The sequence below is a fragment of the Protopterus annectens genome, chromosome 4.part0, assembly GCF_019279795.1.
Source record: "Protopterus annectens isolate FY-2018-M chromosome 4.part0, PAN1.0, whole genome shotgun sequence".
Classification (NCBI taxonomy): Eukaryota; Metazoa; Chordata; order Ceratodontiformes; family Protopteridae; genus Protopterus; species Protopterus annectens.
The window spans coordinates 528,905,897-528,930,599 of record NC_056733.1 but is presented as its reverse complement, the minus strand read 5'-3'; the positions used below and the strand labels follow the sequence as shown (position 1 = coordinate 528,930,599).

Below are 24,703 nucleotides of genomic sequence, written 5' to 3'. Positions count from 1 at the left end.
ACACAAAAATACATGAAAACATACTCAGAGGCCCTAAATAAAAATCTGCAAAAGCAACTGAGACCTCCAAAGCAGACATCCAAGCAACCTCCATCCCCCCAACACAAACCATGAAACACATACTTCACAAAACTAGTGTACCATGCAATCACAGCCCTTAAGGCAAAATAACATACACAACACACTAGTAATAGGTGACTCTATAGTCAGGCACACTGACATCCCACTCACTAGGCTGAACAAGGAGAAGGTTACTGTTAGCTGCCTGTCGGGTGCCAGGATCCGCCACGTAACACAAGCACTCAGGTCACTCCAGAACAAATACAAATATGACTCTGTCATTGTCCATGTTGGTGTGACTGACCTGAGCCATACCTCCCTGGACTACATGGAGAGACATGCAGGAGCTCTCTGATCACATAGCCCAGGCCGGTATGACCCTGACCCTGAGTAGCATCCTGCCCTCACGAAGAATACCACCACGGTATAGAGAAATAAATATCAGTTTCAACAATTGGCTAAGCTTCTGGTGTCATTCAAAGGGGATCCAGTGTCTGTCAGCCTGGGATGACATGCTCGACAAGGCACGCTGCTTCGCTAGAGACAACTTGCACCTGTCACCCTTAGGCTTTCGAATACTGGCCAAGGTTCTTGCCAACCCCATAGAGCCTTTTTTAGGCAAGGCTCAAAAGACAAATCCACCACTGTAAATAGTGCAAGTAACAAAAAACTGAGGGTAAAGCTACTCAATGCCAGAAGTCTAAACCTCAAAATGCACGCACTTGAGGCACTCCTCAGTATGGAGAAAATAGATATACATGCAGTAACAGAAACCTGGTTTAAGGCTCCAGAGAGCACCCTAGCACTACCAGGCTACAACTCATACCATACATTTCAGCCACAAAACCCGGACCAAAATACAAAAGGCAGGGGAGTATCCATATTCATCAAGGATAACCCACACCTCCAGGTTAGTGGCACAGCACGATGCTTCAGAGATCATCCACATGCAACTAACAACAGGCAAAACTGCTATTCAAATTATAGCTTGCTACAGATCACCCACCATGTCCCAGGACCCCGACTCTGCATTCCTGGAAACACTGGGAAACATAAAGGTCCTACCAAACACCCTGATATTGGGTGATTTCAATTACCCAAACATTAACTGGGAGAACTACTAAAATACAAACTCCCTTGCCCAACATTTCCTAGAATTTATAAATTCAAAAGCCCTGGATAAACTGGTCAAAATCCCCACCAGATGTGACAACATATTGGACCTGGTAATCACCAACATGGGCGACCGGTGTTCCACACTGGACGTCAACCCCTCATTGGTTAGATCTGACAATAAACTAATCACTCTGGATATCCACATTCCGCCACCACCCCCGGTCAAAGAAACCACTGTGAAAAACTTTTCAAAAGCAAACTTCACGTTACTTAAGACCGAGGTGGGAAGTTTCAAAGCCCCCATGCTAAAGGATAACACTGTCCAAGCTGCAAAATCCTTTACTAATGCACTCTATGGGCACCTACAAGAATGCATGGATCATGCTAACCCAAACAAAACCAAGACTCACTCCTCCAAGAAAAGGAAGCCAGTCTGCCATAAACAAGCTATACAATATAACGAGGAAAAGTACAGTTTTGTACCTACCATAAATGTAGATGTTCGAAGATCCACATTGCTGCAGTCCTTACACTTGGGTAGTCCGCTGTCCTCGGTCGGCCCGAATATCAAAGTATAAGGCTGACGTCGGTCAAGGCGCATTTGACTGACATCAGGACGTCAGGGTACAAATGCGCATGACCGACGTCATATCCTCAGTCTTTTCTTGCCCCAGATGCCAGAAGACCCTAAAAATAAAGGTCAAAACCAAAAGACAGCAAACAAACAACCAACCATCCTAGCACTAAAAATATGTACAATATATACAATATACACCCTACTGACAACCCAACCCACACAACCGCCTCTAACTACAGAGGGGAAGGAGGGAGGGTAAATTGGACTGCAGCAATGTGGATCTTCGAACATCTACATTTATGGTAGGTACAAAACTGTACTATGTTCTTCATCTCACATTGCTGCAGTCCTTACACTTGGGTAGAATCCCAAAGCAGAGGTAAGGGAGGATGGCCAAACTATAAGGAAGCAGGAGCTGCCAAAATGCCCTGCAAAACAGCAGTGGCAAAACCAGCCCTGGATTTAGAGTAAAGTGGTAGGTGATAATGCCTAGAGAAAGTATGCACTGAACTCCAAGTAGCTGCCTCCAAAATGTCCTTAGTTGCCACCCCCCTCAAAAAGGCTGTCGAAGTGGCAGTAGCCCTAGTGGAATGAGGCCTAATCCCAGCTGGAATCTCCTTGCCATGATGGGAATAACAGAAAGCAATGCAAAACCCAATCCACTTAGAAATAGTTTGTTTTGACACAGGCTTGCCCTGAGAACTCAAAGCAAAAGAAACAAATAACTGCTGAGACTGCCTGAACCCTTTAGTTCTGTCCAAATAATATCGCAACTGCCTGTGTACATCTAAAGTGTGCAAAATCTTTTCCCCTTTATTTTGGGGATTTGCATAAAAAGTAGGCAAATGAATAGTTTGGTTTAAAGCCACACTAGAAACCACTTTAGGCATAAAGGAAGGATTAGTGCGTAAAGATACCCTATCCTTATGGAAAATTAAGAAAGGCTCAACCGCCATAAGGGCCTGCAACTCAGAAACCCTTCTTGCAGAGGTAATAGCCAACAAAAAGCAGTCTTCCATGATAAAACTTTAATTCAGTAGTAGCTGCAGGCTCAAAAGGTTGTAGAGTGAGTTTCTCCAACACAAAATTGAGATCCCAAGCAGGAGTAGGAGCTCTTAGTGGGGTCTTATATTCTTTGCCCTCTAAGAAATTGCTTGAACAAAGGATGAGAAAACAATAGTGGGTCACAATCATAGTGAGCGAAATTGCTGCAGCATGAACCTTAATAGAAGAGAAGGACAAACCTTTGTCCAGTAACTCAGTAAGATATTGAAGAGCCACACTTAAATTAGGCTCAGAAACATCAAAATCCTTTGCTGCACTCCAAAATAAAAATCTCTTCCATTTATCTGCGTACACTTTCCTTGTACTAGGCCTTCTAGCTTCCAAAATAACATTCAAAACTTGCTGTGGAAGTGGAGGCCCACTATGGTTCAAAACAGAATATGCCAGGCTGTTAGGTGCAGAGAGTGAAGCTTGACATTGAGCAAATGACTGTCCTCCTGAGACAACAGGTGTGGAATCAAGGCAAAGGCCATGGAGGCTTCCGTACCAGGCTTCTCAGTAATGGGTACCAATGCTGTCGAGGCCAATCTGGAGCTATCAAAATCATCCTTGGCTTGTCTTGTCTGGCCTTTAGTAGTACCTTTGGGAGGAGAGGCAGAGGCGGAAAGGCATACACATGAAGATTGCTCCAATTGAAAGAAAGAGCATCCACTTTCCAAGCTGTGGGATGAAACCTTTTGTGCAAAACTTTGGCAGCTGGTGGTTTAGTGGAGAAGCGAACAGATCTATGTCTGGAGTTCCCCATGACACTGTCAATTTCTGAAATACATGAGGATCCAATTTCCACTCGTGGGGATCCATAATTTGTCTGCTCAACACATCTGCTAAGGAGTTCTGTGCTCGGCAGAAACCTTGCCTGAAGATTTAGCTGTAAACTGAGAGCAGTCTCCCACAAAATCATTGCTTGCCTGCATAGATGATAAGAATGTGTTCCGCCTTGCTTGTTGATGTACCACATGACAGTTGTGTTGTCTGTTAGAATCAACACCTGCCCTGGAAGAAGTAAATCCTGAAAGCTATTAATGCAAACTGGACTGCTAACATCTCTTTCAAGTTGATATGTAGATGTTGTAGTCTGGCAGGCCACTTGTCTTGTATCCACTTTCCATTCAGATGAGCTCCCCAAGCTTTGTCTGAGGCATCTGTCGTTAGAATCTGACTCGCCTCTGGCGGGTCACAGAGAGTCCCTTGTTTAGGTGACATTCCTGAGCCCACCACAATAATTCCTTTTGAATGCAAGGTATTATTTGAATGACAGTGTCCAAATCCTGGCAGTGCTGTGTCCATACATTTTGAGATACCATTGTAGCTTCCTCATATGCAGTTTGGCATTGGGAAGCACCAGAATACAAGATGCCATGAACCCCAAGGCTTGAAGGACTGTCCTTGCAGTCAGCCTGGACTGATGAGACAACTGATGAAAGTAAAGGGAAAGATTCTTTGTTTGTCCGGGCTCAAAAGGCCATCTGGGATGCTGTATTCAGTCTCACACCCAGAAAGCACATGTCCTGAGAGGGTACTAGACTGGACTTTATTTCGTTCACAGAATACCCCAGGCATCTTAGCACTGCTATCACATAATCCAAATGATGAAGAAGCTCGTCCCTTCCTTGAGCCAGAATCAGGCAATCGTCCAAATAAGGATAGATCTGTATTCCTTTTAACCTGAGGAAAGCTATCACTGGAGCCAGAACTTTCGTGAACACTCTGGGCGCAGTAGATAAGCCAAAGGGCAATGCAGAGAACTGATAATGAGAAGTCCAAGCTCGAAAACACAGATACTTCCTGCAACTCAGTCTGATAGGAACATGAAGATAAGCCTCCTTGAGATCCAAAGTTACCATCCAATGATCTTTGCCCAGCAGAGGTAAAAGCTGCTGTAACGTCAACATTTTGAACTTGGGAATGTCCAGATAAGTGTTGAGGATAGATAAGTCCAAAATTGGTCTCCACGTGTTCCCTTTCTTTGGTACTAGGAACAGGCGAGAATAAAATCCTAGGCCCACTTCTGGCATAGGAACCGGCTGAATGGCCCCTATGTGGAGTAACAGAGAAATTTGCTTGTGAGCCTCTATTCTTTGTTGAGGAGGAACGTCTGGCATGCCTTTGAAAGGAGGCAAGGTATGGAAATAAAACCTGTAACCGTGGTGTATGATATCCAATACCCATCTGTCTTGGGTAATTAAACTCCAATTTTCTTTGAAAAGTGCCAACCTTCCTCCCAAAGGTGCTGCCAGACGAGAAGGCTCTGGCAGCTGAAAAGGTAGGTCATTGGGTCTGTTTACGAAAGGACTGACCCCAGCCCTCACCGAAGACTGTGCAGGAGAACTCCTGTTCTAGGCCTGAAAGAGCCCTGAGCTCTGCCCCTACCACGTCTAGATCTACCCCTAGACTGGGAATCATAAGAAGGATACGTCCACCCCTTAGTAGGCCAATTTCTACTAAACTTTGGAGGCTGAACCTGCAAAAATCTTTAACAGTCTGCATAGACTTAGCCTTGTCTTCCATTTTCTTTAAAACTGTCTCAACAGGAGAACCAAACAACACATCAGATTGTAAAGGAGCATCTAAAATCCTTGTTTTAACATGGTCAGATAAATTCTGATCCCTCAGCCAGGCGTGCCTGCGAAGAACTGACCCAGTGGCAGCCACCCTAGACGAGGCCTGTACAGCATCAAAACCACATTGCAAAGAATGCTTACCCACCTGTTCAGAAACATGTACTAAATCTTGTAACTCTTTACAATCAATACCTTCCGCCAGAGCATCAACCTTAGACTTCAATTGTGAAAGAAGATAGTTTTGGTATTTCAACATGTGGAACTGGCAATTCAAAGCCCTCATAGCTAGAGTGGAAGAAGTATAAACTTTCTTTCCCCATCTATCCAAAGCCCTGGCCTCTTTATCTGTAGGAACCGGATTCTTGACAACAGAAGCCTTAACACCTTTAGGCCCCTGACTAACAGTTTCTGGGTCTGCCCTAGGACTCTTAAAAGATACTTATGAGCTTCAGGCACCCTGTAATACCTATCCGGTTTAACAGGAGCAGGAGGCAAAGAATCAGGATTAAGAGAAGCCTCTGTAAAACATCTTCCACCACATCCAAAACAGGAGGTATAGCCAAAGGCCTATGCTGGGGTAAAACAAAAATTCCCTAAGCCTTTTCCTGGAATCAGAGAAGTCCTGACCTTCCCACTTAAAATGCTCCCTCATGGAATGAAGAGTTTCTGAAAAGAAAAATCCTCAGGAGGAGAAGCAGAAGGAGTAGAATCATCCACATCAGAATCAGAATAAGGAGAATACTCCTGCAAGTCTTCAGCCGAAGACTCTGAAACATCCAAGCCTGCTCAAAACTCCTAGCTCAGGCTCCACCCCAGGTCTCTTATCAGGAGGGGCAAAGAACCCTAATCAAAGTAATCAAATCTTCTGCCATTTTAAGCATATGCTTCTTGGGCACAGTTCCTGAAGAACTAGGGGTGACACCAACTGAAGCTAAACCTGGCCTGCCTCTGGGAGAAGCCTTGGAAACAGAAGGAGAGGGCCTAACCACCCTAGGAAGGGAGGGAGTATAGTAACCTGAGAAGCCCCTTCAGCCTGACCTGCCTCCTGAGAGGCCACATCCTGCAATAACAAAGTCTCTCCCTGGGATCCCAAAGAAACCTCCGGTGGAGCCACCGGCACCACCGACACCTCTAAAGAACCGGCGTCCGCACGGACGGTTCTTCTAGCCTAGGCTTAACTGCTTTGTCCTTGCGCTTCTTGAAGAAGCGGCCGGAGCATCCGGCGGCATTTTATAATTGCACCGCTTCCGAAGACTAACCTGGCACAATCTAACCTTCTCTTTATAGTGCGCTTATTGAATCTAGCACAAGAGCGACACCCAACAACGTCGTGCTCAGGCCCTAAACAAGGAATACACAAAGTATGATAGTCTCTATGCGGTATCTGTTTCCCACAAGAAATACAATTATTCACTTTTCTGACATCCGGTAAACCACTGAGGCAAGAAAAACTAAAATATTCTAACGGGTACTTAGCCAACTTTGACTCGGTCTGAAACTCCGAAATCGAAAAATTTCAGAACGCCAACCGGCACTTGCAATGCTGCTTCTGCATCGGACCATGCGGCAAAAAAGACTGAGGATATGACGTCGGTCATGCGCATTTGTACCCTGATGTCCTGATGTCAGTCAAATGCGCCTTGACCGACGTCAGCCTTATACTTTGATATTCAGGCTGACCGAGGACAGCGGACTACCCAAGTGTAAGGACTGCAGCAATGTGAGATGAAGAACATCTAGTACAGAAAAGAGTAAAATCCCAAGAAGGGAAGACATCCCTGATCAGTATCAGCAAAAAACTACGTTCCCTCATAAAATCATCCAAGGCTAGCTTCGAAAGAAAAATTGCCATGGACTCCAAAGATAACCACAAGGCATTCTTTCGCTATGTCAAGAATCTAAGTGGCAATTCTCAGATCTGCTCGGAGTTAGTGCAGAATGTCACAAAATACACTGAATCGGCCGATATAGCCAACATCCTGGCAGACAGGTTCAGTGCAAACTTCACCTCCCTCTCACCCCCAAAAGGGCCCATAACTATACCAGAAGAATGTAGTGCCCCTGAAATCAGAGACACTCGGGTTAAAACAGCCCTCTCCAAAGCCAAAAACACAGCACCAATGGGACCAGACGGCGTCCCAGGCTGCATCCTACACGAGCTCAAAGATGAACTAATCCCTCACCTAAACACATTGTTTAAACTCAACCTCTCCACAAGCTATGTGCCCAGAGAGTGGCGCACAGCAGCGGTTATTCCGCTCCACAAAGGTGGAGCCACAACAGACCCCAGGAACTATCGCTCTATAAGCCTGACTAGCTTTGTCTGCAAAGCTATGGAGCGCATCATCATGGATCTCATTAAAATAGACAATGGGAACCTCCAAACACTGGACCCTACCCAGTTCGGCTTTGTTAAGCGCAGATCATGCCTCCTAAACCTGGTGGACTTCTTTGAGACAGTTACCAAGGCTATAGATGAGGGAAAGGTGGTCCCACACAGCCTACCTAGACCTCGCAAAGGCCTACGACACCATTCCCCACTCCCCACTCAGGTATTACAGACAAGCTCACCAGCCTGAACATAAACCCCTACGTCACAAGATGGGTTGCCAATTGGCTCAGGGACAAAACCCACATGGTAAGAGTTGCGGGAGCTAGGTCAGACTCTAAACCTGTTACAAGTGGCGTTCCCCAGGGTTCAGTGCTAGGACCCCTCCTGTTCAGCATATACTTCTCAGAGGTACAGGCAAGCACAGGAGGACTATGGCTGACCAAGTTCGCAGACGACTGCAAACTAGGGGCTATAATTGGCTCTCCAGCTGACACAGACATCCTCCATAAGGGTTGCACTGAGACAGATACCTGGTGTCAAAACCATGGCCTCAAGCTAAATGCCAAAAAGTGCATAGTCATCACCTTTGGAAAAAACAAAGTACCCACAAACTATCACATAGGTGGTAGCCCCCTAAATATGGAAGACGTAATAAGGGATCTGGAGACCCAGGTAGATAATCACATTGCCAAAGTGGTTTGAAAATCCTTCTATGTGGCCCACCTAATCACAAAAGGGTTTGCATCCAGATCGAAAGAGGTCATTGGGCCCCTCTACGCATCACTCATCAGACCCATCATACAATACCTTACAAGACACCTGCAACAACTGGAAAGACCACAGAAGTACCTCACCAAGAGGATCACTGGCCTCAAGCAGATGCCCTATGCAGCTCGACTGAAGAAACTCCAGCTGTACTCGGTTGCATACCGCCTACTCAAGAGGTGATCTCTGCCTGACATACAAGGCCATGTCCAACTCAGAATTGATGGACATGCTCCACTTAAAGAAAACCATATCCCCTCGAGCTATATGCTCTGGGGATCTAAACCTCACCACAACAATAAACAGGGCATGCTGGAGGGATAGATTCCTGTCCCAGAGACTTCCCATACTCTGGAACAAGATTCCAATCTACATTAGGCAGAGCTCCTCGCTAACCCTCTTAAAGAGAAACCTTGACGTGTGGTTGGGAAACAGAAAGTTTACCCCAGGGATCACTTCAATGGCTCTGCTGGACAGAGGCACATGGAACTGATCTAAGGGGGTGGCAAAAGCCAACACATTCCGGCTAGGCTTATAAATGCCTTCGGGCAGATAGCCTAGTACCTACCTATGAACCTAACCTCCTATGATCCTATGATTTATGCCTAGTGAGTTTGCCAACTATACTGAAGTGGGCATTGTATTGAAAGCCTTAGTCTGCTCTAGGTAGGCGGTATGCATTGAAAGCCTTAGTCTGCATTAGGTAGGCAGTATTCTTTGTTTTACCCTCATCCATTGCCTTGGTGACCCTCTCAAAGAAGTCTACCAGGTTAAGTAGACATGACCTTCTCCTATGACAAAACCAAACTGGGATGGGTCCATTGTCTGTATGTTGCCAGTGTCTTTGTTGATCATTTCCATGAGAATTCATTCCACGGCTTTGCATATTAAACTAGTCAGACTACTAGTCAGACTAATGGATCTGTAGTTTACTGGTGACGGTCCATCCTTATGAAGAGTGTAACCATTGCAGTCCTGCATTCATGTGGTACACAGCCTGTTCTGAGGTTGTAGTTGAAAAGTGCCTCAAGTGGTACTGCCAGCTCATGTCTCAAGCTATTTATAAGGGAACCCGGGATAATGTCCGAGTCCAGTGAGGCTGTGTTTTTGGCCTTAGCAAGTCTGGCCATGACCTGCTCCCTAACAGCTGGTGGCATTATGCTAGTAGGGATTTTATGAGGGGGCAGGGGGAGTGGGGAGTGGAGTGAAGTTAGAGCTGAATTGTCAGCCAGCAGTTCATTAAGTCACTCTACTCAGTAACGGTGTTACCATTTACCACCAGCTCAACACTGTGCTGTGCGTTACCCTTAAGGTTTTGGACATAGCCATTGAAGGCCTTGTGGTTGTCTTCGGCCTGAGAGGCTATTTTCACCTCATAATTGGACTTATTGCATTTAATTAGCACTCCAAGTTTCCTATTTACTTTAATTAGTGAGCTCTTGTCATTGTATATTGCTCTTTCTGATTTTGGCCATGACTATTTTCCATCTGTTGTATATTCAGTTAAAGTTAGGGCTCCCCCAGTGTGGTTTGTTTTTGGAGGATTTGTTTTGGACGTATCTGTGGTAGCTACAGCAGCCTCTATACTGCCAGTTACATTGTTGTATAAGGTTTCTGTGAACAACTTCACACAGGCTACTGTGAACTCGGGGTTTGGATAGGCATTGAATTTCAACAAACCATCACTTAATAAGATAACTTTTTATAGGTTTTGCTGGTTTTCCAAGTTGATTTTATTTTGAAGGAGACAGTTTTGTGATCAAACTTCACCAATGAGGCTGTCATATGGGGGGGGGGGCATCCCTCTCCCATTCTGGTAAGTATAAGATCCAGTATGTCTGAACCTCTGGCTGGGGTGTGCACTATATGGTTAAGGGTATTTGTGTTAAAGTCCAAGAAACATTCTGCCTGCAAGTTTAAGGCACTGTAGTTTTCCCAGCCTATAGATGGGTGGTTGAAGTCTCCCATGAATAGGGTATTTGGTTGGATGAAGACGGTCTCCAGCATGTCTAGGTATGGGAGATTCTTTGGGCATAGATGGTGGCCTATAGCTTGCTAGGATATGGAAAGAGACCATCTATGGTGATCTGCATGAAGAACTCCAGAGCATCAACCTGTTTAACCCACCTAGAAGTATACTTGTTGCTAATTTAGATGAAGACACCTCCACTTTTAGTCCTTTCCTGTGTGGCTAATAGTCTAAATGTGTGGAATGTACTGAAGACTTGGACTGCAGGAGTACTTCCTGTGACTTTAAACCACTTCTCAGTAATGGCCCAGATGTGTACACTCTTCAGAATGATGAGAGCTTGTAAGGTGTAGAGTTTCTTCTTAAAACTCCTAGTATTCAGCATTATCACCTTTAGGTTAATTTGGGTTTTATTTGCCAAGTCGGCAATTCTGTCAATTTGGCATGTCTCAAAGCGGGTGGATAAAGTTTTAGCCAATACTTGGAAGCCCAGGGAGGACAAGTGCAGCCCATCCTTAGCAAAGCAACTTGGTCTATTAACCACATCCTGCCAGGCTTACAAATATTGAATCCCACTGGAATGACAGCAGAAACTAAGCCAATTGTTAAAAGTCAATCATTTTTGTTCATGCCTCGGTATCACCCTTGGTGAAGGTAGACTGCTGCTCAATGCAAGGCACATACCTGTCTGAAACATATATTCAGAGATCCGCAATGTCTCTGTTCATATAGTCCTGTGAGGTACTTCTTGGGTCATTTACACCCACATGGATTATGACAGTCATACTGATACTTGAGTTGCACTGACTTAAGTACATGTGTAACTTGGCAGATCCTGCCTACAAATAGGCAACTAACAGTTACCTTCTCATTGTGCAGTCTCATTAGTGGGGCATCTGTGTGTCATACAAGGGAGTCCCCTATGACAAGAGTCCTGGGTAAAGTGTTTGCTTGCTTATGGGCTTCATTCTTGGAGGTCCACTGGGCAAAGCATATCTGTGGTGTTTGGTGTTGCTTTTGCTGTGTGCTTTAGGGACTGCTGCAGACAGGCATTGCTGTTTGTAGGCTTAGGAGGCTATGAGGTTTGGGAAGATTGTTTTTTAGTGCCTCAGCATGAGATTTTGTCTGTGTGTGTGTGTGTGTGTGTGTGTGTGTGTGTGTGTGTGTGTGTGTGTGTGTGTGTGTGTGTGTGTGTGTTGGACACGGTGTTGTTGATGTAGTGTGTCAGTTCTTGGTAATCTTGTTTGCAAGCAAGATTTCTGCCTTCAAGGAAATTGTGTATGTACATGTTTTGCATACTGTGTTCATAGGTGTGCACTAGGCTAAAGGCCCTGGAACCTTTACAAGCCTAGCCCATAGGATTACCCTGGCATCATGCCACACGACCTTAGTTCCCACTGCCTCTGTCGAGTAGAGCCACTAGAGTAATCCCCGGGGTGAATTTTCTATTTCCCATCCACTCATTAAGATTTCTTTTGAACAGGGCAAGTAAGGCCCTCCGCTTGACATGTATGGGAAGTTTATTCCACAGTATGGGCAGTCTGGGTTATGAACCTGTCCCTCCAGCTTGTTCCATTGATTGTGGTAATGAGGTCGAGGTCTCTGGACCATCTAGTGTGGATGGATTTGGATTTCTTTAGATGTAGCATTTCTAACAGAGCTGGGTCAGACATGGCTTTGTAAGTCAAGCAGAGATCGCCTCTAAGTAGGCAATATGAGACAGAGAATAGTTGGAGTTTTTTTGAGTCCATCCATATAGGACAAGTGTTTAAGGCCTAAGATCCTCTTTGTGAAGTACTTTGAGGCTTCTCCAGTTGTTGCAGGTGTCTAGTGAGGTACATGCCAAATGGGGCATTGTACTCTTGTACTCAATGATTGGCCTAATGAGGGAAGAGTAGAGGGAGACAATGACCTCTTTCTTCCTGGATGCAAAACCCTTAGTAATGAGATGTGCCACACAGAAGGACTTTCTAACCACAGTGGCGTGGTGGTCAAAAGAGAGGTTGCTTTCAGCCTGTGTTCCCAGATCTCTTATGACACCTTCTGTGTGTTCAGTGGACTACCATCAATGTGGTAATTCACGGGAACCTGTTTTTTCCCCAAAGGGGATGACAACACATTTTTTTGGCATTGAGCTTAAGGCCATGGTTCTGACACCAGTTGTTGGTCTCTGTGAGGCCTTACTGTAGTATGTCAATATCACTTGAGGAGTTAATTATGGCTCCCAGCTTGCAATCGTCTGCAAACTTTGTCAGCCAGAATCTATTCGTGTTGGCCTGGACTTCAGAGAAGTAGATACCAAACAGGAGAGGGGACCCAGGACCGAACCCTGCAGGACTCCACTCATGACTGGTCGGCAGTCTGACTTTGAGTCGGCTACTTTCACACTGTGGGTTCTATCTGTGAGCCAGTTTGCAACCCACCTAGTGATATAGGGGTTGATGTCTAGCTTAGTGAGATTTTCTATGATTCCTGAGTCGGGAATGGTATCAAAGGCCTTGGTCAGATCAAGGTAGGCTGTATGAAACACCTAGTCTTCATCCACATCTCTGGTGACTGACTCAAAGAAGTTGAGCAGGCATGATCTACCCTTCACAAAACCAAACTGTGTGGGACCCAGAGTTTGGAGATTCCCTATATCCTTGTTTATTAGGTCCATAATGATGCATTCCACAAATTTGCATATCAAACTTGTCAGGCAAATGGGGCGATAGTTCCCAGGGTCTGTAGTCACTCGTCCTTTGTGGAGAGGGATGACTGTAGCAGTACATCATTCGGTAGGGACAAAGCCTGAGGTGAGGCTGTGATTGAACAGGGCAAACGGGTGTGGTACCAGTTCACTCTGTAGTTCACGTAGAACACAGCCAGGGATATCGTCAGGTCCCACAGAAGCTGCATTCTTGGCCTTGGACAGTGCTGTTTTAACCTGTGCAGCAGTAATACTGGGTGCCTGGCAATCTACTGGTATTGTGATTGGTCCTGTGGGGGGGAGGGGTAAAGTTGGCATTGAAACTGTCAGACATACTGGCAATATCTGTTGTCTCGGTATAGGAGGTGCCATTGTGCAACAGCTCCAAGCAAATCTGGGTATTGCCGTGGAGATTCTTTACATAACTATAGAAGGCCTTGTGGTTGTCTTTACTATCTGCTGCAATTTTATTTTCATAGCTAGCTTTAGAGGATTTGATGAGGAATCTGAACTTTTTCTTGAGGCTGATAAGGGAGTTTTTCCAGTCTTGGTACTTCACCTTATTTCACATCAGTTTCCTCCTTCTGTTGTTGAGTTTGTTTAGGACACGGGACCTCCAGATTGGCTTCCTTTTTTTGGAAGAGAGAGTCTTGGTTCTATTGGGTATGACGAGATCCATGCATTTGTGTACGTGTTTGTACAGGGCATTAGTGTATGATTTGGCAGTCATCCAGCTGTTCTCCAATTGCATGGGTGCCATAAAGTTAGCCACCTCTGTTTTTAGGATCCCAAAGTTAGCTCTGGAGAAGTTTTTCATGGTGGTTACCTTTGCGGGGTGGGTGGGAGGGATGTGGATTTCCAAGGTGATTAGTTTGTGGTCGGATCTAACCAGGGAGGATTTGACTATTGGTAAAGAGCAACGATCGCCCATTTTAGTAATGACCAGGTCAAGGATGTTGCTACCTCTAGTAAGGGTAAAAACGAGCTAGTCCAGAGCATTGGAATTTAATGAATTCCAGGAAACGTTGGGCAAGTGTGTTGGTACAAAAGTAGTTTTCCCAGTTAATGAAGGGGTAGTCACCCAGTATGAGAGTGTTAGGTTGGACCCTGCTATTCTCCAGGGTGCTTAGGAACGTGGAGTCTGAGTCTTGGGTCATGGTTGGGGACCTGCAGCAGGCTATGACCTGAATTGCTGTCTTACCCAATGTTAGCTACACCTGACGTATCTCTGATGCGTTATGTTGGGCTACCAGACTGTAGGTGTGCACATCCTTTATGAATATGGAAACACCACCGCCTTTGGTCCAAGTTCTGGGGCCGAAAAGTGTGGAATGAGTTATAGCCTTGTAGTGCAGGGGTGCTTTCTGCTGCCTTGAACCAGGTCTCTGTTACAGCACAAATGTCGATGTTCTCTATTTTAAGGCGTGTTTCGAGCGAGTGCATTTTGAGATTTAGACTTCTAGCGTTGAGCAGCATGACCCTCAGATTGCATTTGTTTGTAGCTGTTATGGTAGTGATTTGATCTTTGGAACACCGCCTAAAAAAGGCACCATAGGGGTGGCAAGAGCCTTGGCCAGTATCCGGAAGCCCAGGGGTGACAGATGCAGGCCATCTCTGGCAAAGCATCAAGGTCTGTCAATCATGTCATCCCAGGCAGACTAGATACTGGATCTCCTTAGAATGACACCAGAAACTTAGCCAATTGTTGAAATCAATCATTTTCTGCTTGTACTGTGGCAACATTCTGGGTGATGGTAGGAGGCTGCTCAGGGCTAGGGTCATACCCGCCTGTGCTACATAATCCGAGAGTTCCTCCATGTCTCTTTTCATGTAGTCCAGGAGATCATTCACACCCACATGTACAATGACAGTCGTATTTGTACCTGTTGTTGAGGGACCTGAGTGTGTGCGTTATGTGGCAGATCCTGGCACCTGACAGGCAGCTGACTGTTACTTTCTCATTATTCAACCTAGTGAGTGGGACATCAGTGTGCCTCACTATCAAGTCACCTATGACTAGTGTGTTGGGCATGCTGTTTTGCCTTAGGGGCTTTGCTTGAGTGGCATATTGTTTATGAGAGTTCTGTGCCTCGCAATTAGTGTTGTGTTGTGGTGGTCGAGTGCATTTCTGCCTTGGAGGTCTCTGCTGTTTGGGTAGATTTTTATTGAGAGCCTCCACAAAGGTGGGTGTGTGCTTTGTGTTTTTACGTGAAGGCAGTGCTTGGTGTGTGTTCTGGAGGGCTGTGTGTTCCATGTGGGTGTTGACCTTTTCCTCTTGACCAGCTATTCCAGTCTTGGCAGGAGAGTGTGTGGCTTCCAATTTGGCTATACAAGTGCATCTCTCACAAGTCTGAATGTTGGAAGGTAAGAGGAGAGGGTTGTCAGTGTACATGAGGCAGTTGCCACATTGCCTCAGGATGCCCAAGCTCACCAGGTTTATAGGAGAAAGCACAGGGAACTGACCTTTACACATGCCTGGAGGGGTGGGCATTAATAAGCACTGGAGCGGTTTCCTTGTAAAACATTTAGTGCTGGTAGCACTTCTGTGTGCTACAATAATTGCTACAAGAAGTTTAATAAAGTGCTAGACTAATAAGCTAGCAAAAGTGCAGGAGAGGACAGAACTACCAGATCTAAGTGAAAATTTGAAAGAGCAGACTTTCTGGCACCGCTCAGAAGCTTACAAACAGTCCTGGATACAGCAAATCTGTATCTACACTACACTAGTTCTAGGAAAGACAGGGAAGAGTTTTTTAAGTAGAAAGTGAAGAGAGATAATTCAATATTCAGAAGCTAAAGGGATGGGCCTTTGCTAAGTTCTCACTATAAACAGTAGAATGAACTGATGTAATGTGACTGGGGGGTGTCCAGTAACAAATTTAAACCAGAGGCGGGCAACTCAAAGCCACCAAGACTTAAGACCGCCACTGGGCAGGGGGTGGGGAAAAAAACAGTTGTACAGATTACAGAGATATTAAATCAAAAGAGCAGAAGATAACTGAGAATAAACACATCTTTTCCCAATATCACAGTAAGCAGTAGGTCAGTCCTTTCTGCAGCTTAGAACAGCTTCAGCAAACGAGTATATCTGATTCTGATTTAAAACACTGGCTATTAAAGGTAGGACAGAAATCTGCCCAATCCACAATAACAGTTTTCCAGGAATGCCCCTAGCGAGATTAAACCAGTCCTGTTCACTCTCACCCACAGAGAAAACAGCTAGGCCCTCTAGACAAAAGAGATTTCACTACAAACTGAGGGTAACAGTAACAGATATTCAGTTTGTTAAGTGATTAAAAGTTTGTCTGTGAACACGAGACAATTACTAAATTATCTCAGGGTGCCCATATCTACTAAGCTGGCTATGGAGACATTTCGAAACTGCATATCCATGTTGCCTGGGCCTGTATTAGGGTAGGTTTTTATTTTTTGTGGACTACATTATCCACACTGGTCTCCTAGGGTGGTCTCAAAGGTTAGGGACTAGAGTTAAATAATGCTAAGATATGACATCAGTGTTGTTAGACATGCAAGCTAACTGCTCTAAGCTTAACTCCATGAAACGCCTCTCGGTTACAATCCTAATACTACTTACACAGGTAAACTTTACTGTGCAAGCATATGCGTCTGTAGAGAGCATTGCCAACCACTGCTATTTATCTATCTAGTTACTAGCAAAGTGCAACTGGGATTGATCCATTTTCAGTGGAGGTCCAGGAAGAAAAGCGCCAGTTTTTACAGAAATAAGTACAAAGAACATTACAAAAGTACACAGTAGAAATTTTTCATTGGGCAGGGGTAAAAAAGATGTACAATTTTTACAATCAGAAAATACGCTATCCACTTTACATATATACATGCATACATTAAAATTGTTTATTTATTTAACATTTGGTAACCAGGAAAGTCAGACTTGGAACGAAGACAATTTTCAGCAAAGGCCCAGGCAGAAATGCTCAAGACACATAACTTTGTAACATGGGAGGAAACCCACATGAATGCAGGGAGGACATGCAGACTCCGCACAGAAGGCACTCCAGATGAGAAGCAAACCAGAGAACCACTTGCTGCAAGGCATTTTTCATTGTTAATCAGATATGTATGTACATTAAAATTGTATGCAGATTTTAGGATCCAAGGTTGAAATGTCAAACACAGTATATACCGAAACTGAAAATAAACAGTTACTATAAAAAAATGTCTTTTGGCTTTTCCCAGTTAGGGGTCGCCACAGCGGAACTCCAGTCCGCTAATGATTGGCAGTGGAGTTGGTGCAGAGTTGCCAGCCCAACGCCCAGCTTTCAAAGGCGGCACACCCATTCACACATGCACCTACCTGCATGCCTTTAAACGTCACTCGACCACGGGGAGGACATGCAGACTCCACACAGAAGGCACTCCAGCCGAGAATCAAACAGGAGAACCTCTTGCCGTGAGGCAACAACACTAACCGCTGCATCACCATGGCACCCTAAACAGTTACTAGAAAGAGAGAGATATTTCAGAGATATGCTAGATTTTTTTTCTCTGGTTCTGGAGTCCCATCTTCCAGAGGACATACTCCAGCATTCTGCCAGCTGCTGCTAACACCTTCTTAACCCTGCTTCTGGTCATCCTAGTCTAGCTGTGATCAACACTAAGATATGTTTCTTGCTAATTTGCCATCAGTTCCACTCCCCAAGCCGATGGTTCATGCTAAGGGCTGTTGCAAACTAGCTGCAGAACTTTGCATCTGTCTGAGCTGAACCCCAAATGTTACCTTCAAGCCCACTCGGTCAGCCTTTGCAAATCCTTGCTTAGACTCTTTCGCCTATCTTGCCACACCTAATTTTCAGCCATCAGCAGAGTTTGAGCATGCTCTCTGATCACAAAAATATACCTGAAACAAATGTAAAGTAGAGTAATGGGCCAAGACTAACCCTTAAGCATCTCCACTTGTCACTTTCCATACTTCTGACATTGCCTTTCCCACCCCAACCCCATGTCCTACCATTCTCCCATGTAACAACCTGTTTGCTTACTCTTTGAGCCTACTCCCAAGCCACCTGTGTAGCACTAAGTCAAAGGTTATAGTGAAGGTCAAGCCGATCATCCAGTGGTACTCCTCTGTCAAGTTTATCCACAATCCAGTCATAAAGCAAGCAGATTTAACTGGCAGCTTGTTCTATGAATATGTCAGCTGTTCTACTGTCCACTAGCAAAGTTACCAGCCTTTCCTTTATGATTTTTTTACTATGATTTTCCTTGCCACTGCTATTAGGCTAACTGGCCTTTAGTTCTACACATATTTACTGCTTCACCTCCCCACACCCTGTAAAAGTGTGCTATTCATGCAGTCTTCCATTCCTCAGTCACTTCTGCAGTGGCAATAATTTACTGAAAAACTTTCAATCAAGAGATCAGTCAGTACACCTTGGCCAGATTATTAGGGAGATTAGGATGCTGCCTTTAAATTCCCTAAACTTGATTCTCCCCAATGGGAGCAATTTCCCTTTCAATCTGCTACCCCTTTCCTTTATCCTTGTGTCTCGTAGTTCCGATTTAGTTCTCTTCCAAAATGGCACCCTCCCCATGTATTCCTTTGCAAAAGATGGAAAACATGGATTCATTAAACATCACTGCTTTTATTCAGTCTTCCACAATCTCCCACCTGGCTTTAATAACCATGTTCAGGTCTACCCCTACCCCTCCCCATTCTTCTCTTCCCTTTCTTCTTTCTGCCTAAAGAGGCAGCAGCTCTGGTGGCATAGAGGGATAAAGCCCCAAATACAACCCAGGTGACCTAGGTTCAATTAGCAGCTCTGGCAACTGACTGAAAGGCAGGAGGGAGGAGCAGTTGTGTGGGCATCTGTCATGGTGTTCCTGGCACAGACTGGGATCATTTGGGAAGGGTGTAGTTTAAGAGGTATTACAGTGGGAACATGGCTATGCTTCCACAGAAGAGGTGGCAAGATGTTACACATTCCCACTGCATACCCTTATGGTGTAAAAATGCATCTGGGAAGGGAGGGGAAATGTGGGTAGGCAATAAAAGTAAAAAGGCAAATGGTCTTCTCACTCCCAACACCCGCAAATCCAAGATTCCATGCCAGCTCCAGTTAAATTACACAGATATAGTCTGGGGGTGAACTGGAGATCCATGACTTGTCAGAATGAAATGGAAGATGAGTATCCCCCCAAAAAATAAATAAACATAAAAAGTATTTGTCTCCCAGCCTTTAATCCTCTTCTGCCAACTTCTGCCTTTGCTGCCTTTCTTTTTGCCTTCTTCCCCACCCCACTCCCTCAAATCCATCATCTGTATGCCTGGTCTCCTGCCCTAAATGCTAGCCTCACTTTCCTGCATAAGAATACTGACACTTTTTTAGACACACCTCAGAACTGGCTACAGCCCTAATAATTTCAACCCTGACCCATTCCTACAGCTTAACTCCTTTAATTTTCTCCAGTACTCTACCTCAACTTTAACCATTTCCCCAGCACAAAAAGATCCAAACTCAAAATATCACACCACTGTCTTTCTGTTCTTATCTTTTCTTACCAGCTCTAAGTCACACAGTGGCAAGAATATAGCTGAGTTATCTTTACCCGAATAACCCTGACATATCTCACATTTAGTCAGAACTGTTAAAGAGCACAAAGCAAAAGAAGGTGCACTGGGTTAAAAATCAGAGTATGTGAAAGAGAAGGGCAATAATCAGATATAAAATGGCAGCAATTAAAAGGAGGAGGATAAGGTTCATTCTGCTACGGGGGCAAGCAGCTTCATCAGCATGCTTCAAACTCCTTTCAGGCACAAATAATTACATGGTTATCACTTGTTCTCAGCCCACAAATTCATTAAGCAGTAGCCAGAGTCTTCAAGTAGTTCTGCTAACAAAGGAAGGCTGTACTAAAGAAGTTTATTGCAATGTTCTAGCACAAAATGATTATTCAGATGACTATTTCTGTCCAAGACACAACGTTGATCACACAAAACCCATCCTTAGTGTTATATGAACCATCTTCTACTATAAACAATCTCTTACAAGCTCTTCCAGTAAATGAGGACTTATTCTCAAATGCCCTCTGCTGTTTTTCTTACATGTGGAGTGCCTCTGGTCAAGTCTGGTACCTCTACAAGCACTCTCTACAGCTCTAACTGTTGGAAAACCTTGAACTGGACAGAGTCTGGGAGGCCAACTTCTTAAGCCCACACTACATACTTCTGATAGGTGGAGGGAGTGCCATTCCAAGTGCTGTATTGCTATTGGGAGAAGAGCTCCTGAAAGCAGTACTCTGCATTGTGACACTAACACTAATATCCTCTTCAAAGAAAGATGCGATCAAAGCAATTTTGCTTTTATCTGTAACAAAAGCACAACAACTACATAAATTAGGGACACATCTAAATGCAGAATAAAGTCATGAATACTTCACTTAAGATAATCACTAAGCCCTACAGAACTTGTACAAGTGTCTGTGTCTTTTACCTACATGAGAGTACATCTCTGGAATAAATTAAGGATCAACTGGTCACATGAAATTAATCCCAAAGCATTTTGGGTATTAATTGTGCCCTTTCTGTACCTGCAAGAAGAAAAGGTGCTGTGTAATCTCTTGTACCAATTCATCTTCCACATTTTCTGGGTAGAACTTTGCAAGGAAATGAAATGTGATCGGCTCTTCTCGTGGAACATCATGATCCAGTACCTGGAAGGGAAGCAAAAACAGTACAGCTGAAAGGTCTTGCAATTAAAAAAAAACATACAAATAATGTTCAATGCTCAAGAAGCGCAAGAAAAACTGTCACTGCATAGCTACTAAAATTTAACAGTATTTTCATATGTACAATCTGAACTGCTGCACAAACATCCAGCAGATAATCTATGTGCTGACAAGATCCACATACAGTTTTTATCCTCATTTTCCTGTCTTGAGGGCTAACATAACATTAAAATTAAGGTACTGGGGACCATGACTGCCCCCTCTAAAAGGAAAAAGAAGAATGGGGGTTATCAGTAAAGCCATTTTCATAAGAGACTGACCATAAAAATCATTCTACAGTGTAGTAGTACTGACTTGCAGTTTTGGACATACTACAACGTAATGGTATAATACTGCACCAAAGTAATGCACTGCTCATACATGGCACTCTAGAATCTAAAACTATCAAAATGCACCCTTGGGCAAGCTGAACTCTGTAAGTAAAGCTCATCACATCGCATCAGCACATCCTACAAAAAGTACAGTTGTGTACACTTACCATAAATGTACATGTTGTGTATTCACTGTTGCAGTCATCACATTTGGGTTATCTGCCTGCAGGTAGCCCTCAGCAAGCCTGAATATCAGTCTCTTCAGATTTCTGTGTCAGATGCTGTCGCTTCTTCCATGATGTCAGGTCGTCAGGGATATAAAACATGCAGCTGATGCCATTACATTAGTTTTTCGTGCCCCAGATGTCAGGTGCCCCCACAATAGGAAGCAATTATATGGTATGGGACACCCCCAGCAAAAAGCAAATACACATCATATAATATATGCCAAACAAGAAGGAAAGTAGAGACAAGAGAAGTCAGGGAGCTGGAGGGAGGGTAACCAGGACTGCAACAGTGAATACACTCGAACATCTACATTTATGGTAAGTGTACACAGCTGTACTATGTTCTTCGTGTTTCACTGTTGCAGTCATCACATTTGGGTTGATTCCCAAAGCTAAGGTAGGGTAGAGACAGTTAAAGAGCATTAGGGCAAGCAATCAGGCCTTGTAAGACTGCTGTGGCAAATCCAGCTTTGGATTTAGAAAAGAAAGGCAGGTGGTAATGCTTGCTGGAAGTATATGCAGAGCTCCAGGTAGCAGCTTCCAGGATGTCCCTGGTAGAGACTCCGCTGAGAAATGCCGTAGAGGTAGACGCAGCCCTGGTGGAATGTGATCTTATCCCCTGTGGTGTAGGTTTTCCATGGTGCATGTAGCAGAAATGGATGCAATGGGCTATCATTTGGAAATGGTTTGCTTTGAAATGGCCTTCCCCTCTTCCCCTGCAGCAAAGTTAACTAGCAGCTGGTCAGATTTTCTGAGAAGCTTAATTCTGTCCAAACAGAATCTAAGCTGTCTGTGCACATTCAGAGAATGCAGTATCCTTTCCCCCTTACTTAGAGGATTAGGGAAAAAGTAAGCAAATGAATGAACTTGTTTAGAGCCACACTAGACACCACCTTGGGCATAAAGGATGGATTAGTCCTGAGGGAAACCCTGTTCACATGGAAGATAACGAAGGGTTCCACTGCCATGAGGGCCTGCAGTTCAGACACTCTTCTTGCAGAAGTGATGGCTATAAGTAAAGCTGTTTTCCATGAAAGGAATTTCAACTCTGCTGTAGCAGCTGGTTCAAATGGGGGAAGAGTGAGTTTTTCCAATACAAAGTTAAGGTCCCAGGCTGGAGTGGGAGCTCTCCTGGGGGGGTGGTCTTACATTTTTGGCCCCTCTAAGGAATTATTTTAGCAGAGGATGCGAGAAGAGGGGTGGCTCAGTATTATAATGTGCTAAAATGGCTGAGGCATGAATCTTAATTGAAGACAAAGGCCCTTGTGGAGCATTTCTGTTAAATAACCTAGAATCTGAGGTAAGCTGGGCACCACTGTGCCCATCCCCTGAGCCTGGCTCCAGGAACAGTATATTTTCCACTTTCCTGAATAGGGATTTTCTAGGACTAGGCCTCCTTACCTCAAGAATGGCATACAGCACTCGCTTACTGAGAGTTGTTAGAGGTGAGCTCAGGGAATTAGCCAGGTTGCAAGGTTCAGGGTTTGAAGCAGAGGGTGCAGAATCTGGCCCTCCTGCTGGGACAGCAGGGAAGGTGTTTGAGGCAGGTGCCATGGTTGCAGCCCTGTCAGACTGCGCAAAAGGGGGTACCAGTGCTGGCATGACCAGTCTGGGCCAATAAGGATTGTCCTTGGCTTGTCCTGTTTTATCTTTAGTAGAACCTTCGAGAGGAGAGGCACAGGGGGAAGGCATAAATTGAGAGGCTTTCCCAGGTAAAGGACATGGCATCCACTTTCCAAGCTTGACTGTGGGGAGTTCTGGTGCAGAATTTGTTCAAATGGTAATTCTGAGGGGAGGCAAACAGGTCTACCTCTGGTGTCCCACATCTGTTCCTCAAGAGTTTGAATATTTTGGGTTCCAGTTTCCATTCGTGTGGGTCCATGACATTTCCGCTTAAGTCGTCTGCCAGTGAAATTAGTTTGCCTGGCAGAAACTGAGCTTGCAGGTTCACTTGGTAGCTCAAGGCTGTGTTCCACAGAGCCATGGCTAGTCTGCAGAGTGGGTAGGAATGGGTTCCCGTCTGCTTGTTTATGTACCACATAACTGTGGTGTTGTCCTTCTTTACCAATAGTTGTTCTGGAAGAATAAGCTCTTTGAAGGCTGTCAGAGCATTCTGTACAGCTAGCATTTCTCATAGTCTGATGCTTCTGTTAGGGTTTAGGCGGCAGGGGGCAGAGTGAAAGGGAGTCCCTTGTTGTGGTAGCAGGCCTCTGCCCACCAAAGGAACTCTGCCCTTAGACAAGGAATGATAGGAATCATTGTTTCTAGGTCCTGAGAATGCTGACACTATAGACTTTTTAGATACCATTGAAGTTTCCTCATATGCAGTCTTGCATATGGAATTAACAGAATTCAAGAGGCCATGAACCCCAGGGCTTGCAGGATTTTCCTTGCAGATAGCTGGGTTTTTGTGGCCAGTAGGTTGGTCAAATAAACTTGTTTCTCTGGAGTGAGGAATGCCATCTGGGAAGTTGTGTTCAAGCTTGCTCCCAGGAATACCATCTGTTGGCAAGGTACTAGGTGTGATTTTTTCTCGTTGATGGTGTACCCCAGTGAGGTTAGAAGTCTCTTTACAAATGCCAGGTGATGTAGTATCAGGTCCTGACTTTCTGCCTGAATCAGGCACTCATCCAAGTATGTGTAAATCTGAATATTTCTCTGCCTGCAAAATGCAATGGCTGGAGCTAGGCACTTTGTGAATACCCTGGGGCGTAGTAGATAAGCCAAAGGGAAGTGCAGAGAAAGTACAGTTTTGTACCTACCATAAATGTAGTTGTTCAAGTGCATTCACTGCTGCAGTCATTACACTTGGGTTATCCTGCCGTCAGGGGGTCCCGCAGTTGGCCAGAGTTCCAAAGTCTTGGTCCGGCGTCGGTTACTGTCGCTTCTTCCCTGATGTCAGTGCAACGGGGGTATATAAGATGCAGCTGACGCCATTTTCTTCAGTTTTTCTTGCCTCAGATGTCAGGTGCCCCCAAATAGGTAGGCAATATATATTGCTAATAAACATACATAAAAAATAAAAACAATACCTTCAGTTACAAGCAAATACACACATAGGTTGTATAGGGTAGAAAGGTATAGATAAGTCCCAGGTAAGAAAGTGGGGATGGAGGGAGGGTAACCTGGACTGCAGCGGTGAATACACTCTAACATCAACATTTATGGTAGGTACAAAACTGTACTATGTTCATCGTGTTTCACTGCTGCAGTCATTACACTTGGGTAGAATCCCAAAGCTGAGGTTGGGTGGCTGGATCTATA

The 24,703-nt window shown here is 44.7% G+C and overlaps 1 protein-coding gene across 2 annotated transcripts in view; it reads right to left on the bottom strand.

Annotated features, from left to right (window-relative positions):
• The window catches only part of NF2 (neurofibromin 2), a 1,458,300-nt gene that overhangs the window by 1,234,588 nt on the left and 199,009 nt on the right, over positions 1–24,703 (bottom strand). For both annotated transcript variants that reach the window (XM_044068458.1, XM_044068457.1), the window contains exon 3: positions 20,704–20,826. In XM_044068458.1, the coding sequence (XP_043924393.1) occupies positions 20,704–20,826 (123 nt within the window). The remainder of the gene's footprint in view (positions 1–20,703; positions 20,827–24,703) is intronic.